The sequence below is a fragment of the Astyanax mexicanus genome, chromosome 5 (genome assembly GCF_023375975.1).
Source record: "Astyanax mexicanus isolate ESR-SI-001 chromosome 5, AstMex3_surface, whole genome shotgun sequence".
Classification (NCBI taxonomy): domain Eukaryota; kingdom Metazoa; phylum Chordata; class Actinopteri; order Characiformes; family Acestrorhamphidae; genus Astyanax; species Astyanax mexicanus.
Window position 1 is genome coordinate 21,252,386 of NC_064412.1, and position 18,140 is coordinate 21,270,525.

The 18,140-nt window shown below is 38.6% G+C and overlaps 1 protein-coding gene across 4 annotated transcripts in view; it reads left to right on the forward strand.

Moving 5' to 3' along the window:
* Window positions 1-18,140, forward strand: part of nos1apa (nitric oxide synthase 1 (neuronal) adaptor protein a) — a 179,027-nt gene that overhangs the window by 145,938 nt on the left and 14,949 nt on the right. For 3 of the 4 annotated variants that reach the window (XM_049479357.1, XM_049479358.1, XM_049479360.1), the window contains 2 exons: window positions 1,028-1,193; window positions 3,516-3,665. In XM_049479357.1, the coding sequence (XP_049335314.1) occupies window positions 1,028-1,193; window positions 3,516-3,665 (316 nt within the window). Of the gene's footprint in view, window positions 1-1,027; window positions 1,194-3,515; window positions 4,364-18,140 lie in introns of those variants that run through there. The other variant, XM_007258372.3, reaches the window with a different exon arrangement.

Here is an 18,140-nt window from a genome sequence, read left to right on the forward strand (position 1 = left end):
AATCTTCATGCATCTTATATATTAAAAGTGTGTTTTCTAACTCTAACATAAAATATTAATGTTTTAGAAAGTAATGCTCAGTTCCTGCCTGTCTGTTTCATTTTATTTCCTTTTTCACTTTAGGCGCTGAGAGGCTGGAAGATGAATTATGCCTGTTCATTCATTTCTCTGCTGTCTTTTAAAAGATTTGAAGGATCAGGATATGCTATCATGCAAATTTAGTGATAGTGAACTTTGAACATAATACACATCTGAAGTTAAAATGTGTGCATGTGCCCTGTATTGTATTGCAGTGGGTGTGTAAAAACTAATACTCTAACTAGATCTCTTTGTGTGTATTCAGTATCAGGACTGTTTATATGTAAGCCCAAGCCACATAACAATGCATTCAATAGTGTACACACACTCAAAAACTATAATATTAAAGTAGATTCCAATCTGAAAGCTCAAACCACTTCAGGGGTGCCTGAGATGCATCTACACCATGTTATAGCAGTGTAAACACACCCATCAACTTAAACTCCTCCAAGTGCAACCAAAACTCCTCCCAGGACCACCAAAACTAGACTACAAATGTGTAATTGCTTGTGGCTAAAATCGTATCAGGATCAATCCATATACTGATCACATGGAGTGAACAGGTGTACATAGAGTCTAGGTATTTTAATTTTAAAGTTCAGCTGAAACTTTTCAATTATCTGTGTTTATTCACATTCAGTTTAGGAAAATCTTCCTCTTTAAGGGCAGCATGTTTTCCTTATGTAATGATTGGAGGGTATTCGTTTCCAGATTATTGTTAGAAAAGCACAAATTGAAATTCTTTGAGCCCACACAGTTTAAACACCTAGAAAGTTTAAGGGCCAACATAATAACAAGGGTGCAAAATGTCTGGGTTATTGCATTATTTGCAATTATATTCCAGTTAGCCTTCAATGAATTATCTATTTTCAACCAACAGAGAACACATGCTCTACATGGTTTTATTAAAAACTTTTAAAATAAAACTATACTTTCTATTTTCTTACAGGTTCACCTACTGAAAGACCAGCTCTCAGCAGAAGCAGCAGCCAGAATTGAGGCACAGGCACGTGTCCACCAGCTTCTGCTGCAGAATAAGGATCTTCTCCAGCACATCTCCCTGCTGGTCAAGCAGGTCCAGGAGCTGGAGCTAAAGATGGCTGGTCACGGCTCCAGTGAGTTTGCTTTTCTCAGCTATTCCTCATTCCATCACTCCATCTGTCAGTGACTCTCTCTCTTTTCATTATCCGCCTCATCCATCTCTGCCATATTCTCTCCCGGCCCGATACCGCCAGCATGTCCGTTCAGCCTGTCTGAGGCTCCCTGACTCTGTTCCGTTTCATTTCCTTTAAATGCACTGTGTCTCTATGTGAGACTGGAGGAATTGCTTTTGTCCATTCAAATCAGAAAACACCCACAGTCTTTCCTTCAGTACTTTTATATTTATTATTCATTAATATCCGTGGAATAAATAATGCTCAGTTTCTGGAGTCTTGCATGATAAATGCCATTGGGCTATACATCTCTTTTCTGGCAATTTATCTTTTTTCTCTCTCTATATACCTCTAAATCTGTCTTTTTCTCTCTCCTTCCTCCATCCAGAGACTCAGAAGTTTTTTTTTTCTTTTCTCCCCCTCTGTCATAAACTCATTCCCTCTCTCAATTCTCTCCACTCTCCTCATTTCCTCTCTATCATGACCCATCAGGCTCGATTTATTACCTTGAAAGGCAGTCCAGCAGAGCAGACCCTCGCCTAGGTTAGCCAGCAGAGTTGTGTAGTGCCCATCACATTACCCAAACACATCTAGAGCAGTTCTTCTGCATCCATTCCAATATGGAGGACCTGCTGATGTGTGAATCATCCATATGTTTATGAAAAAATATGTTCAGGATTTATGCAGCAAGCACTCTGCTATATATTTGCAATGTAAAATAGATAAAGAGTAGGTGGCTTTTAGTTGGTTTGTTAATGCCATTTGTGGCTTCATTTCTCAGGTCAGATCATAGTGTTCCATGCTATGTACTTTCCTTCCATGGAAAACTTTATATATGTATATTAATGAGGGATCAGCCATATTTTACACCAGAGGGGTCAACCCCGTTCCATATTGTGCTGGTGTAGCTGCAGCTTTTAACTCTAGACAAGCAGAAGCTCCTGTGATCTGTTGTTTAGTAGAGTGTAAAATGGCTTAACAGGGAAATGGATTTTTATCTTATCTACCTCTTCTATCTTTAATATTAATGTTGCTCTGTTATTAGTCTATTTATTCAGTAAAGTATTGGACCTTTCTGTTAAACATCAGAATCACTTCACATTAAGATCAAGAAAACCAGGAAAGCCTAGTTTTGCCATTGTGTTTTAAATGGCAGGACGCCAAGTGGATAAGCAGTGTAAAGAGCTGCCACTATGATCAGGAGATCGCTAGTTCAAATCCTGGTCATGCAGCTTTGCCCTTGCTCTCTCTGGGTGTGGGTGTGTAGATGGTGATCTTTCCCATCATCACTCCTAGGGTGATGTCAATCAGCACGATGCATCTTTGAGCTGATGTATAGGAACCAAGCGAGCTGTGATGCTATTTGGCAATGCTGCATCAGCAGCAGTTTAAAAAAAAGAGGCGGTGGCTGACTTCACGTGTCGGAGGAGGCATGTGCTAGTCTTCACTCTCCTTGTGTTGTGGTATCACTAGGGATGAGGGATATGCAGCTGAGTAGCAGCTGAATATGTGGGACAATTGGCCAAGCTAAAATTGGGAGAAAATGGGGAAAGAAATTAAATAAATGTATTTTAAAAAAGGAATTGTAAATGGCGTTTCAGCAATAGTGGTGCTCTATATTTTGAAAAGGGGCTCTGGTACAAAATTATGGCATATGACCCTGCCTGGTAAATCTAGACCATATATTTCAATCACACTGCTTTCCTTTACAATAAGATTTCGAGCAAATAAACAGATAAATCAAAATGAAATAATCACAACACAATTAGCCGAACTAATAATAACATTTACCTCTTCTTATTAAAACTCGGTAAAAAAAGACAGTCCTTGAGCATGTGCCTTTCAAAAAAGTTGCATGTCACCTTTTCACCCCTGCAGTAAGCAAAATTGACTGAATCAAAATGGCTTTTGAGAAGACGGATTTGTTTATTAATGGACTTTATTAGTCCTTGTGGTTTAATACTAAACAATTAGGCCTCAAGAGGCTAAATGGTGTTTTATCATAACTTGAAGCAGAAGGGAAACTGTTTTTCAAAATGTTATTCCTTTATATAAATTATGATGAACAAAATAAATAATATCTTTTTAGCATTTTTAACTCATGATGTGCGCTGAATATAATGAGCATCTTACAGTGACTTTAAATTTGTCTTAGCTAGAGACGGGCACTATAAAGGCACATTTGTTACTGTGATTCATTGTGCTTTTCATAAATAATATGCTTTTCCAAAACATCTGCTCCATTTTCTAAAGCTTTTCTCCTCTTGTTCTGTCTCTCTACAGTGGGATCTCAGGATAGTCTGTTGGAGATCACGTTCCGCGCGAACGTCCCCCCAGTCATCTGCGATCCCACAACCCCGCGGCCTGAGGACTCCATCTTCCCACCATTGAATGACGGAACTCAGCTCTCGCTGCCGCTGGGCAGTCCTTTAGGTATGGACCAGGCCTTGGCTAAGTTTGAGTGTTTTCGCTTTCTCCCGGGGCCGCCACAGGAGCAGAATTCCAACCCATCCTCGCAGGAGGTCTCCCCCTCGTCCCGGGATGAGCTCCTGGGCAGCTTGGAGCTGCTGAAGTTCCGTGAGTCAGGTATTGCCTCCGAGTACGAGTCTAACACAGACGAGAGCGACGAACGTGACAGCTGGGGGCTGCAGGACGAGAGCACCCTGCGCCTGCTGAACGTTCTTAACAAACACGGACCCTCCGACTGCCTGGAAGATGAGATAGCGGTTTAGTGTGGTGATGTGCTAATGGTCAAAAGCTAGCTGTGTTAAATGCTCGTCCGTACTGCGAAACAAAAGACAACAGACAAAAACTCTCCAAATTCTCACAAAGAGAGGCAGGTGTTTTTACCTTTGGTGGAGTTTTGTGCGTTACATCTTGCGTCATAACCTCGAAAGCACCACGCTGTCCCAAAGCAGTGTAATTTCTCCATGTTGAACCGTCTAGGTGATGATACGTGAACCGACGTTTAGTAGAAATGTGAGAACAAGATATACGTGTATCAAGTTTAGAATTCACTTGTTACTGTGTGATTTCTCACAGTCTCTAAACAGTAGGCTTGTCCTAAAGTATTCTCATACAGTTCTATTTTGCAGAGAAAAATATACCATATATGTACAGGACCAAAAAAAAAAGAAAAAAAAATGTACTATGTTAGTTTTACAACGCCTGTGGTTTTGTTACTGTACAGAGTAATGCATGTGAACACTGGCACACAATCCACTTCTATTACTGAGGTCATTGGGTCTTTTTTTTTTTAATCACAGAATGCAGCCCCTTGAATGAACAATGGTCAGAAAGTCTGATATATGAGAAATATTTCTTTGATTTCAAGAGGCAGATTTGTACTATTCATGAAGGTTTAGGTTTGTTTCAAAAGACAGAACTGTAATTGCAGAACAGAAGCATATTCTGCTGTAATTGAGCCCTGAGGGTAACAAGGCGTCTAAACTCTTCACATCAGGGAATCCAATTAGCTGGCCGTGTGAAAGCTTAATCAGCCCTCCTCCCCTTGGTTCATCAGTACGCAAAAAAAGTTCTCTGTCAGTGTTTTTGGGCTTTCACAGCTGCAGCCCACAAAACCTGTAATTTCTCTATACTGTACTAAAAGCAATACAATCTACATTCATCTGATACTGTCTGTTGCTTCTCTCAGCTCAATACTTTTCCTTATAAATCAGCTGATGTGTGGTGCCAATCTCCATCAGCTTTTAGCTGTTTTTTTGAGGCCCATGCAAACGTGTGTAGAGGCCCAGCAAGGCTGGTATGGCACAGAGCAAGAAACAGCACTTAGAATAAGATTTATTAGTTTCCCTTTGTGACCGAATCGCTTTCATATTCTGTCTTGTGTTGGTGCTGACTCGAGGAAGAACCTCGAGTTTAGCATTTGCACTGTACCTTTAAAACCTCCAGTTTAGCATTTACTGTGTACTATGAGTACCTTTAGCTTGCTGCTTATGCTGTGAGGAGATCAATGAGAAGATCTGTGCAAGTGCAGTAGCAATACCAAGCCCGAAAAATCATTTAGAGCCTACACTACAAACTATTCATAAAGTTCTGATTAGATTTTATTTGTGATTTAAAGTATGTTGTTGAAATTGTAGTATGACCTTTGGTTTAAAGTATTTTGGTCTCTCCCTATACAGAGAGATGGAAGACTGGTATTATATGAGTGGATGTAACTGACTGAAAGCCACTGGCTGGAGTCCACTGAAGATTTTATAGGTCCAGTAACTCTAGTTTTGCATTCAATGTTTACCTTCAGTTTAGCATTTGCCATGTGCCTATATTTCCTGCATTTTATCAAATGTATCATTCAGTTTGTAGCTCTAATACTTCCAGTTTAGCACTTTGTACATAGTGTACCTCCAGTTAAGCTTTCACTTTGTATGTTAAATACCTCCATTTCTTAATGTCCTGTGTACCACCAATACCTCTAGTTTTTTAATCTCCACCTTGTACACCCAGTATTTTTGGTTCAGCATCCACCAGCCACTGTGTAATGCCACAACCTCTAGTTCTGCATTTACTTGGTACCACCAGTATTGCCAGTTTAGCATTTGCCCTGCACCACCAGTACCTCTAGTATAGCCTACACTGTGTATCACCAGTACCTCCAGTATTGCTTTCAAATCAAATCAAATCACAATTATTTGTATAACACAATTATTTTTAACAAATGATGTCACAAAGCAGCTTTACATACATTTGATCACAGGACAGAAAATCAGGCTAAACATTAAACATAAAAATAATGATTCCCCAGTGAGAACAGAGGCAAGGAAAATGTCCCTCAGAGCTGAAGGAGGAAGTATCTCTAGTTTAGTCTCCACTGTGTAACACCAGTACCTCCAGTTTAGCTTTCATCTTCTATACCCAGTACCTTTACTTCAGCATCCACCATTCCCTGTGTACCACTACTATCTCCAGTTTAGCATTCACCTGCATGTGATGTAGGATTAATGAGCAGTGGTCCGGCAACAGCTCAGCACATCTACAGAAGCTCTTTCCAGATTACAGAAAACTATCAAGTGTTTAGCAGCAGCCAGAAATCAATGACCTAGCATTATCCCATGTTCCTAACTACTTCAAAAAAAAAGATGTTTTTTTTGTTTCAGTCCAGAAAGCAGAAAATGCATTTGCAGGATGCTGAAAGTCACATCAAACTGATGTAATTAATAACTCTTCATTTACAGGCTCATAGAAAAATGCCTAATTTATGTAAGCCCCACAGTGTCATTTCCCTAATTGAAGCAGCGGCTGCTAGTGTAAGAGAGGGGGGGGGGGTGGGGGGGTGTGAGCTGTGACGAGGCGTGTTGTGTTGTGCTGTGCTCCTGGGAGGCAGCAGTGTTGTACAGTAGGCGACTCCACAGAGGCAGGCGGCACTTTGAATTAGCAGATCAAGGCTCTCTGAAAGTGATGAAGCTCATGTAACTTTCAGCATCTGACCACATAAACTGGCCTCACCCTCGCTACCAGCGCGACACTTCTGCTTGAAGTTTCTGCGTATTTAATGATTTCATCTTTTGATGAAATAAAAATCAGTTAGAATCAGATTAAAGCTCTTTAATATGCGGTTTTGATTTAGATTGGCGGTTTGAAACGCAGGGTTAAGCGCACTGAAGTTGTTTGTTGTGCTGGGCTGTTAAGTGGTTCTGTGTTTAAAGCCTGGAACAATGCAGCTCTGAGTGCTTGTGTTTCTACTGCGGTTTGAGAAGAATGTAGTATTTTGAAGTATCGTAATTCGTATCGTAGCAGTTTTTAAAAACACAGTCAGTTTTTAATTATTAGTTTACTTATGTAAAGATTGGTATCAGGCAGGGGTTCATTTTGTGTTGTGTGTAAATCCCACCCATTATATGACAGCAGTGGTGTACTCTGTTGTTATATCCAACTTTTCTTTCACTGTGTTTTTATACTGTTTTTAAACAGTTTTCCTAAAATTTGATTTAAACAATTGTAATATATTGCATTGCTTACAGCATATACAGTGGTAAAAATAGTTTGGGCACCCCTGATAATTTTCATGATTTTACTTTATAAATCATTGGTTGTTCGGATCACAAGTTTCAGTTAAATATACCTTAGCAGACAAACATAGTGATATATGAGAAGTGAAATGAAGTTTATAGGATTTACAGAAAAAAATATCCCAGAGAGAAAAAAAAATCTCAGAGATTTCAGCTGTCAGTTTTCACTTTGAGGAACATGGTAAGAAGACAGACCAAGAAAAATCTCAGATAAGCAGAGGAGAAGGATGGTGATAACAGTCATAGTCAACCCTCAGACCAGCTCCAAAGACCTACATCATCATCTTGCTGCAGATAGAGTCACTGTGCATCGTTCTAATATTCAGTGCACTTTGCACAAGGAAAGACTGTATGGGAGAGTAATGCAGAAGAAGCCTTTTCTGCGCACACGCCACAAACAGAGTCGCTTGAGGTACGCTAAAGCACATTTAGACAAGCCAGCTTCATTTTGGAATAAGGTGCTGTGGACTGATGAAACTAAAATTGTGTTGAATTGAGTATTTGGAGGGCGATATTCATGGAGGAAAAATAACACATTATTCCAAGACAAAAACTTTACTGCTCCTGACAGTAAAATTTGGTGGAGGTTCCATCATGCTGTGGGGCTGTGTGATCAGTACGGGTACTGGGAATCTTGTTAAAGTTGAGGGTCGCATGGATTTCAGTCAATATCAGCAGATTCTTGAGAACAGTGTTCAAGAATTAGTGATAAAGCTGAAGTTGCGCCGGGGCTGGATACTTCAACAGGACAACGACCCTAAACACTAAACACTGCTCAAAATCTACTAAAGCATTCATGCAGAGGAACAAGTACAATGTTCTGGAATGACCATCTCAGTCCCCAGTCCCCAGACCTGAATATTATATATGGAAATATGTGGTGTGATTTACAGCGGGCTGTTCATGCTCAGAAGATATCAAACCTGACTGAACTGGAGATGTTTTGTAAAGAAGAATAGTCCAAAATACTTTCAACCAGAAGCTTCAACCAGACTCTCATTGCTATAGGAAGCTATAGGAAGAGTTTTGAGGCAATTATTTCTGCAAAAGGAGGATCTACTAAATATTGATGTAATTTTTTTTTTCTGTTGGGGTGCCCAAATTTATGCACCTGTCTAATTTTATTAAATGAATTATTGCATACTTTCTGTAAATCCTATAAACTTTATTTCACTTCTCAAATATCACTGTGTTCATTTGCTATATAATATATTTACCTGATCAACCAATTATTTATAAAGGAAAGGCATACAAATGAGAAATCAGAGGTGCCCAAACCTTTTCATACCACTGTACTTATGCAGTGCATTATAATAAAATTGAATCTTAAGTTCTTATCAACAAACAGCCCTAGAAGATTGGTGAAAAAAAAATGTAGAAAAGTGTAAAGCCATATACAATAATATTATAATAAATGTCAGCATGTCTGAGCTGTTAAAATGAGGTGGGCGGCTTTTTTTTATTTCTTTCTTTACAGTTTTTTTGTGCTGGCAGGTAGGCAGTTATTTGCTTTAATGTGGGCTTATAAAACTGTCTGCTTCCAAGGTGAGCAAGCTTCTCTGTGACTAAGAGCTGACAGCTGTGCGTCTTCATTGGCCTTCAGGGAAAGTGTAGAGGATATCTTCACCATCTGTTACTTTCTGATCTGATCTACTACTGTATTTTCTTACTGTCTCATACCATAGGTTTAGCTCATATGCTTATATGTCTATTCCAGCATTTGATTATTAGATGGACTCTGGTCATAAAAGCGTAGTGTTTGTGATTATTTATTATAATTTATACACAGCAGAAACACCTACCATCTTTTATAATGCGCACTGGCGCTCATTAAGCACAGCATCTGTGGCCGGTCAGCGCATACAGTGAGCGTTCCTGTGATTCATTAGGCCGCTCTATTGATTTGTAATGCTCTGTGCGAGTAGAAATGTTTGTGATTCAGCGGACATGCTAACTAATGGAATTTATTAATTGTGTCCTTTCACTGTTACTTCATTTCAATGTCCAAAATTGTGATGAATATATTTGTGTGGGCCTAATAAATACAGTTGGAGATGTCCTTGCTCTACCTTCATGCTTCAGTAAGAGCTGCTGATGGACATTTTGTTTGTTTGTTTCTGCAGAGAACAGGAAAGTTTTTTTTTGTAGTTTAATAGACTTTGCTGTTTGAAAGCTAATCAGAGAGATGGGTGAGTGCTGGGAAAGCTAAATCAACATGAAAAGAGAATGAGAAAGATTTGACTGTCAACTTCTGATTTTCGGCACTCTCTAATGCATGCTGAACTTTTAGAGTTTATAGAGTTTTTGGCTCTGTATAAAAAGCAGTGTTTATCAGTATATATAATGTAAAAGTCTGATGAAGCATGAGTTACTTTGAAGTAGGCCTGTCGTGGTAATTATATTATCGACTTATCCTACAATAAATGGACAAGACCCCAATCATTTTTGATAATCGTGATCTCGTCAGTTGTTTGTTTGTATGTATGTTTGTTCGCATATATAACAGTGAACAGTATTTTAGCCGGTCTTACAATACCAGACCAATGCTTCAATAACTGCAGCTCCATACAGCTTTTATGGAGATGCAGATTTCATATTCCAGCAGGATTTGACACACTGCCCACACTGCCAAAAATACCAATTGGTCTTAAATAACTTTCACATTTTCTGAGACACTGATTTTTGGGTTTTCATTGGCTATAAGCCATAAACATCATCAACAATAAAATAAATGAATGCTTAAAGTAGATCACTCTGTATGTAATACATCTATATAATACATGAGTTTCACATTTTGAACTGAATTACTGAAATGAAGTAACTTTTCAATTATATTCTTTGAATATTTTGAGATTCACTAGTATATTGAACATCTTGAATGCATCACAGGACACTTTGTGTCTTTTTCTGATTCACCTTTTTTACAGAATAGAGGTGTATTTGATTAGTAGTCAGACAAAAGAGACTAAAATAACTTCTTTTAACAGTGTATTTTTGCTTTCTATAACTCAAAATGTTAAAATACAAGATATTAAATAGTTTTCAATTTTGTCGCATCAGGATTTTAACCTTAAGATATTTACAGTCATGTGCTCTCTTTATCCCAATAGGAACAAAAACATGAATTTAATTTAGAACTGGGTCTGGTCTAATATCTGTTAAGACCCTGTTAAGCCACTAATATCATGATACAATAATTAATTACTAAATAATATTTGGATATTGGAACAAGAATATAAAAAGTATCCTAATATCCTAATATAAACAACATGTAAAATAAATAAAATAAACAAAATAAAACCCTCTTGTTTTAAACAAGTTAAAAAAAACAACTAAATAAAACAGGCAATATCAACATCAGCAGAAATTATATCCGTATATTGTAAAGTTCGTTTGAAGTTATGTCCATATATTGTACAATAAGTTGATCATGTAATTATTAATGTAACAAAGAATGTTCTGCTAGAAAGAAATTGAATGAAGCATTTTTTTTTTTTTTTTTTCTCTGTGGAATTTCTCTCATTAGTTTCCATCATAGTCATCCTGTGCTTGAGATAATCCCTGCAGAGAAGATCTAGTTACATCAAGAGCCGTGTTCTCTTGACTTCCGGCATAGCTTTTCCATAATGGCAAGAACCAATACATCACAAATGCACCTGAAGAAATGAGCAGCTACATAGAGAGCGTCTTCCTATTTATCTTCAAGGATGCTCTTGTAGGATCAGGGTTTAAACTGCTGGTGGCCATGGATTAGCACTGAAATCCTCTGAGAATACCCGTCCTGTTTTAGCACCGCTGCCTGTTCTTGGAGACAAGTAGCCACTGTCTCGGAATACAGGCTAATACTTCCTATTATGAAACAGAAAACTCTTGAGAATCCAGTTCTAGACAAAGCGCTGTTCTGAAGTTTCACATATTCTGTCTAGTTTGAAGGATTAATTTTTGGAGCCAATTAGACAGAGGGCTCTATGTTCCAAGACTCGTTTGTGCCACTTCTAGTAGCAAATCAGACACATTTATTCAGAAGTTTATGTATGAAACTGGCAGAGTTTGTGCATTACTTATACAAGAGATCATAGATCATCTTTCTCTTGTACATATAAATTCGATATGAGGTAGAATCGCAAATAAAATGGGTGGATATGTTGTTAACTCACTCAGTTTCCTCTAATGTTTTTCCACCTGCCGTCTGATGTCAGCTTTTTAGTTTTGTTCTGTTTTGTTTTCTTTAGTTCGGGAGTTTTTTTTTTTTGTTTTCTTTTTGTTTAATGTGTTTTTCTGGACCTTCATTTTAAGATTTATGTCAAAAGCAGTATTGTATAATTTCCTTAAAGGATGACACATAACAGGCAGGGAGCTCATTTCAAAAAATATGTTACCATTTCAGCTCTTCTAATTAGGTGTGTTTGAGAAGATATGGCCCAGTATGTGTCTGTGTACAGCTGTGATATCCACTCACAGTTCAAGTTATTCACCATTTCTGTTATAGCCAGAGAACAATTAGAGCTACGTAGGATGCTTAGGTAGAAAAAGAGAGAACTGTTAAAATCCATGATGAAGAGGTTTGTTAGTTGGTACTTGTCGTTTCAACTTTTTTTGAGTTCAAGCAATGAAGCTGCATTCAGTATCTCATTCAATAGAAGGCCAGGGCTGGTATGTATGAAAAGAACGGCAAAGCTTATTACTTTGGTTATAACATATTTTCCTAATTGTTTGTGATATTTGACACATTTTGACAGCTCTATTAGAGTGCCAAAAGATTTGAATACTAGTATTTTTTTATTCCATTTTATTAAAAAATAATAATGATATGGTTTGTTAGTTGATATTGATCATATCAAATTTGTTGTATTTGAACAATGCATCCGCATTAGATATCCAATTTAATAGAAAGCCTGGGAGTTGAAAGCATAGCAAAACTCATTACGATACATCATGATATTGTGACTAGGCCTGGATGACATGGCCAGCTTTTATGGAGATGCAGATTTCATTTTCCAGCAGGACTTGGCACACTACCAAAAGTACTAATTGGTCTTATATAATATTCAAATTTTCTGAGACACTGATTATTGGGTTTTCATTGGCTGTAAGCCATAATCATCAATAGTAAAATAAATAAACACTTTAAGTAGATCGCTTTGTGTGTTTATATCCCAACATCCCTCTACCAGTTAAAGGTTTTAGAACACCCCTATATTTTAGTAGTCCAATAGCAGTGCTGTATGCCCCAAACAAGCTGCTTTTTATTTTCTCATCTCAGCGATGGCTTTATTACGGCACTTCACCTGTCAGACCTGCTGGAACTGAGACTAAGTCAAGTGTAAAGCTGAGCTAAAGGCACTGTTGCCATGTGGGTCAGCCAGACCTAACTTGTTCTGTACCAGTTTTCTTCAGTTTCCAAAGAGTCTTTTGAAGATGTAGGAAACCGTTAGCATTGCTATCTGTCTTTTCTGTAATTTATCTAAAGAGACTTCTAAAGGCTTCTACTTGTAATAGTTACAGAGTTCTCTGTGTTTCTGTGTCTTTTTCTAGTTATTATGATGAAAGTGTGAATGTGCTGTGTGTAAGTGTGTAAATGCTGCAGTAGAGAGTACAGTAACACTGTTACGTAATCCCAATAAGAATAAGATGATATATTGAAAAAATAGGATGATATTTCCCACCTCTACTAAGAATACACATTGCATTTTCATATCTTCATGATGCACATTATAGTTTAAAGCATTCTTTCTTGTTCTTTATTGTCATTAAGCATCAAGCGTTCACTGTTCTGCTAAATTTTCATTTTCTCTTTTGTCCTAGCTTGTCACTGCTCAGTTTGCATAATTAGCTACACCGCTAGTAAATCAAACGTTTAATATCAGTGTGCGTATTACATCAGGTACATCACAGCGTACACATGTCAGTTTTTCTTTGCGTCAAAGTAATGTTTGTAATGGCAGCTTCTGTTCTACCGTACAGCTGCTGTACCACACCTCATTTGTAGGACATGCTGCAATCTTCTGCATCAGAGTCTAATTGGAACAAAATCTCGTCCTCACCCAGCATGAAATAAACATGTAGAAGATCTCTCATTGGGCGATAAAGTGGCACCGACTGACATAGATGGGCAAATCATTTAATGAAATATTGATTTGAAGTCAGTCTGGCAAGCTACTACTGTCCCCTGTGGTTTCTGTCAGGCCTCTAGTCTTGCTTGGCTAATGTGCTGATGCACAGTATCTCCATACTTCTCTTGGCTAGATATTATTGATAATACTCTGTATCCTAAATACTAGAGAGAAGTGATGTAATTAAAGAACTTTGTAAGATAGAAGGAAACGCATGATGAAAGATCAAACTCCTATCGAGGACAAAGATATGTGCCTTTTTTTTTGTTATAATAGTCGTTCTCAGGGTTTGCCTGAAGGTCTTTTCACTAAGCATAATGAGGTTATATTCCAGATATCGCTTCCTTCAGAGACCAATCCTGCGTGGGACAGACTTGATAAGGGCAAGAGCGTCTCTCTCTTTTTCTGTAATCTCATTATGAACTGCCTATGGACTTCCCACTCTGACCTTTCAACTCTAAAGACCCCCAAAGCTACTTTTCATCAAATGTCATAATGCAGTTCAGCCTTCACCCCATCTCTTATCCCCCATCCCAGGAACATGCTAGTTAAATATTCATATCTAGAAAGAAGGTCACCTTTAAAATATTGATGTTTGACCCAGCTTTTCTCAACTTGAGCATCCATTAGGCCACCCACGATGTAGAGAATGGGTTAACAATCTTGCTTTATTTGTACGGTTCTTGACACAGATAAAGCTGTTGAGTTATGGCAAGTTGTTCTTTGGAAGTGTGTACCAGTACCTACTTTAAGTAGATTAAGTTTTTGTGTTGTGTTAGGAAATCGCAAAAGATCACTTTTCTTACGTAACGATATTGAGTTTCAGTCAATATTTAGTTAGGTATTTTTGGGGTTTTTTTTCTGTCAAAGTTTATAAGCTTTGGCTCCAAGTGGTCCATCAGACTAAGATGCTGCTACTGTGATTGGGCGATTGTTGGTCCAATTCCTGATCGTGCAGCTTGCCATCAGCTGTCAGAGCCCTGAGAGAGCCCAATTGGCCTTGCTCTCTGTAAATGGGTAGATTATGTTCTTTCCGTACAATAATCTTGGTCAGCACAAGGCGTCTGTCAGATGATGTATCAGAACCGAGTCGCTGCATTTTCCTCCGAAAGTGCTGGTTAATCAGGAATGCTACGTCAGCAGCAGTTCGAAAGGTCTTCACCCTCCTGGTGTTAGGCCATTGCTAGTGATAGGGTGGAATACAGCTAACTGATTGAGATAATTGGCCTCACTTAATTGGGTAAAATGTTGGATTTTTAATACTAAGAAGCTTTTAAAGCTTAAGCTGTTCTTAAATATAAGCAGTTAATGCATTTCTACACCTCTACTAGAAATCAATTTAAACACAATACCTATAGGGGTGTAATGATGCACAAAAATCACAGTTTGATTCACACCTCCATCACACCTTTGTTACATCTAGTGCTGTATAGCACCACCCTGATGTAATTAATACAGCCAGTATTTTGTTCAGTAAGCAGTAAAATGTTAATGTTACCATTTTCTCACACACACACAAATCCTGAAACATTGTCCTTGTCCAATCCACATTGATTTTACAAGTTGAAATAAGAGGGTGAAGTCAAAAGAGCAGTAAAATAGTTGTTTAATTTTAGTTGTATCAAATCTAAATGTATCAAACAGCTGGACATGTTCAATGTACAGGAACCTTCAATTCATTTCAGTGCAGTTTTATTTATATATTAAATCAAATAAAATTTATTTGTATAGCGCTTTTTACAACAGGTGTTGGCACAAAGCAGCTTTACAAAAACGTGGTCACAGGACAAAGAGTCAGGCAAAATATTAAACATAGAAAATACTGAATACAGAACCCCCAGTGAGCGCAGAGGCAAGGAAAAACTCCCTCAGAGCTGCAGGAGGAGGAAGAAACATTGGGAGGACCAAGACTCACATTTAAGGGGGGACCATCCTACCACTGGTCAAATGGCTTTCAAATTAATTTTCATACATCCACATAGGTTTTATATATTCAGGAGTAAAGCAGCGCCACTAATGGCTAATAGAGTGAGATAGATGATAAGTGGCTCATCTGTTGTGGGTGGTGGATGGAGAAGAGCCGACTTCAGAACTTACAGTCTGGTCGGACAGGAGACGCGAGAGCCTGAGGGTCCAACATCCATCTTTATCGGGTCAGACCGGTGGGCAGTCAGTAACTCGGAGGAAGGCAGAGAGATGGAATAAGTTTTGACTGGATTTTTGTAAAACCGAGAATATAAAACATTATCAGAGTGTGGCTAATGACTCCGGCAGATCTAAATAAAACAGCCGAACTAAAGGCAGAGAGCCAGAAGGTAACATAGACATGGAGGCGCTTTTTACAACAAAATTTGTCATAAAGCAGCTTTACAGAGAGAACAGGTCCATGCCTCTTATGCACAGCACCACAAAGATGCTTGACAACAGTGGCAAGAAAAAAAAATCCCTTACATTAAGAGGAAGAAACCTTAGGAGGAACCAAGACTAAGTCAGAGGAACCCATCCCACTCGGGTCAAACCTTCACATCATGTCTAATGCATTTTTTTTGCTGTGTGATCTGTAAACAGCGCAGAGACCCTCTAACTCTCATACGTGTCCCCTCTTACTTGTTCTCTTCCCCTAGTCTGCTTTCTGCTCTCTTTAATTCCCCTCTACACAGTGTAAAGAGCTCATTACTGAGAAAAGCTATAGTTTGCCGTTCTTTGTGGACATAAACACCCTAGGATTCACTTTGCAAACTTAAACATGGTCTCTGTAAAGAACAATGAGAAGAACCATCATTCCCCAGTCTTTCAGCTCTGCTTCATTATATATTTACTTTAACATCTGCAATTTTGAAGTCAGTTTCTCATCGTATATATGTATTTTGTTTTCTGCTACAAACAAGATGAGCTGTTCTGCTGCCATCTTGATCCTTATTTGTTTGGTCTGTGACCATGAAAGTAGAGCAGACTGAGTGGAAAATGTACACAGAATCCGGTACAATACAGTACCCTGTGGGGACAAACAAAACAAAAGACATAAAAAAACTAAACCTATGTTTAATTTGAAAAGACAGTCATACATTACAGTTTGCTTCATCTAGTGCTGTATCGCGCCCCCCTGAGGTAGTTAATACAGGTTGCAGTGTGTTAAGTAAGCAGTGAAGTATAAACTAATATAACTAGTTATGTTGAAAATCAAATCCCAACCTATCACAACCACAAGATTTGTTATTGGGATCAGATTTGCCTTTTTTTTTCTTGCTGTTTTGGAACTGTTCTGTTCTGCTGTTCTGTTCTGTGCCATACCATACTGTCCTTTGGTTTTATTGTCCTATAAACCCTAATTGTATTAGTCAACATGGGTTGGCTAGTATGGATTATTCAAAGCGGAAGACAGTTTAACAGAGAAAGACTTTGGTCTGAGAAACCTTGGCCGTTGTTTTAATGAGAGGAGCTGTACATTCAGCACTCCAAACCCAATGACCCCTTTTTTTTTGTATAATTTGTGTTGACTGAGTGGTCAGTGGACCGTGTCTGAGTGTGCATGTGAACTCAGCAGGAATGGTGGATAACGGGGAATCCTGTGGTGTTTGGGAGGCACAGACTATCCAGATGAATATCCAGATTCCTCCTGTTTACCGCTCACTGCAACATCACATGCATATGATCACATCTCTTTCTCTCTCTCTCTCTCTCTTTCTTTCTCTCTCTCTTTCTGTGTGTTTTAAACAAAAGTTCAAACTTTTACAAAATGAAACAGTCCAGTAAATATCTGTTGGAGTGGAAGTGCACTTACTCTGTAACTTGTCTCTGACCTTGCTTTGGCTCAATAAAACTTTATTTCTTTCCTCCTTTTCTTATTTCTTCCTTCCTTTTCAGAGCCTGTTCAACTTATAACACTATAACATTATTTATTTGACCAACTAGTAGCTACTTTGTTGCTGCTACTATTATCTCTAAAACTCTGATGCAAAAAGCACTAAGTTTGCTATCCAGAGGTCACTAAAGCTGTTTTGGCACTTTGTGATTCACCCATATGCTGCCAGTTTGGATTAGAGGTTTATTTCTTCCCAATCTTTTCCATCCTGTGCCCACCCGTCCCCAGCCAGAAATCTGTCATAAGCAGTGACCCTGTGAGAGCAGAGCATGCCCAGTCCAGCTGCAGTTTGTTCCAGACGTTTCCCACCCACAGGGAGAGATCAGGAGCAGCCAGCAGCTTGTAAATAAGCCTGAAACAGGCCCTGTCAGACATACTACTGGCCTTGACTACTGTGCTGGAGCCTCCGCTAGATATTTTGAACCACAGCCCGGAGCTGCATGTTTGTTATGATGCCAGTGAGCCCTGTGGAGGAGGACTGGCAATGCTGATCATTGCTCTGCTGCTATAATGGGCGCTTGAACACATGATACACGTTCATTCTTGCTCTGTCTCCCAGTCACTTTCTCTCTTTACTCAAGCTTACTCACTCACTCTTTCTCCATGCTCTCTCTCTCTCTCTCTTACTCTTACTTCAGGCCCTCCACTGCTAATCTTTCTTTTATAGATCTTGTTCCAACACCCCTCCAACCTAATGCATCGCCTCTGCCAAATCAAATGTAATTAATCAGCCAAACCAATGTTAAGTAGCCATGGTTTGTTTCTTTAGTTTTGCACTGGAGCTTCAAGTTTGGGTGCCTCTGGGTAAAGTGCACATTTTGTGGAATTTCTAAGTGAAGTTAATTGAAAAAATCATTGCAAGAAGCAAAACTGAATTTTAGTACACAGCTGTTATATACACTAT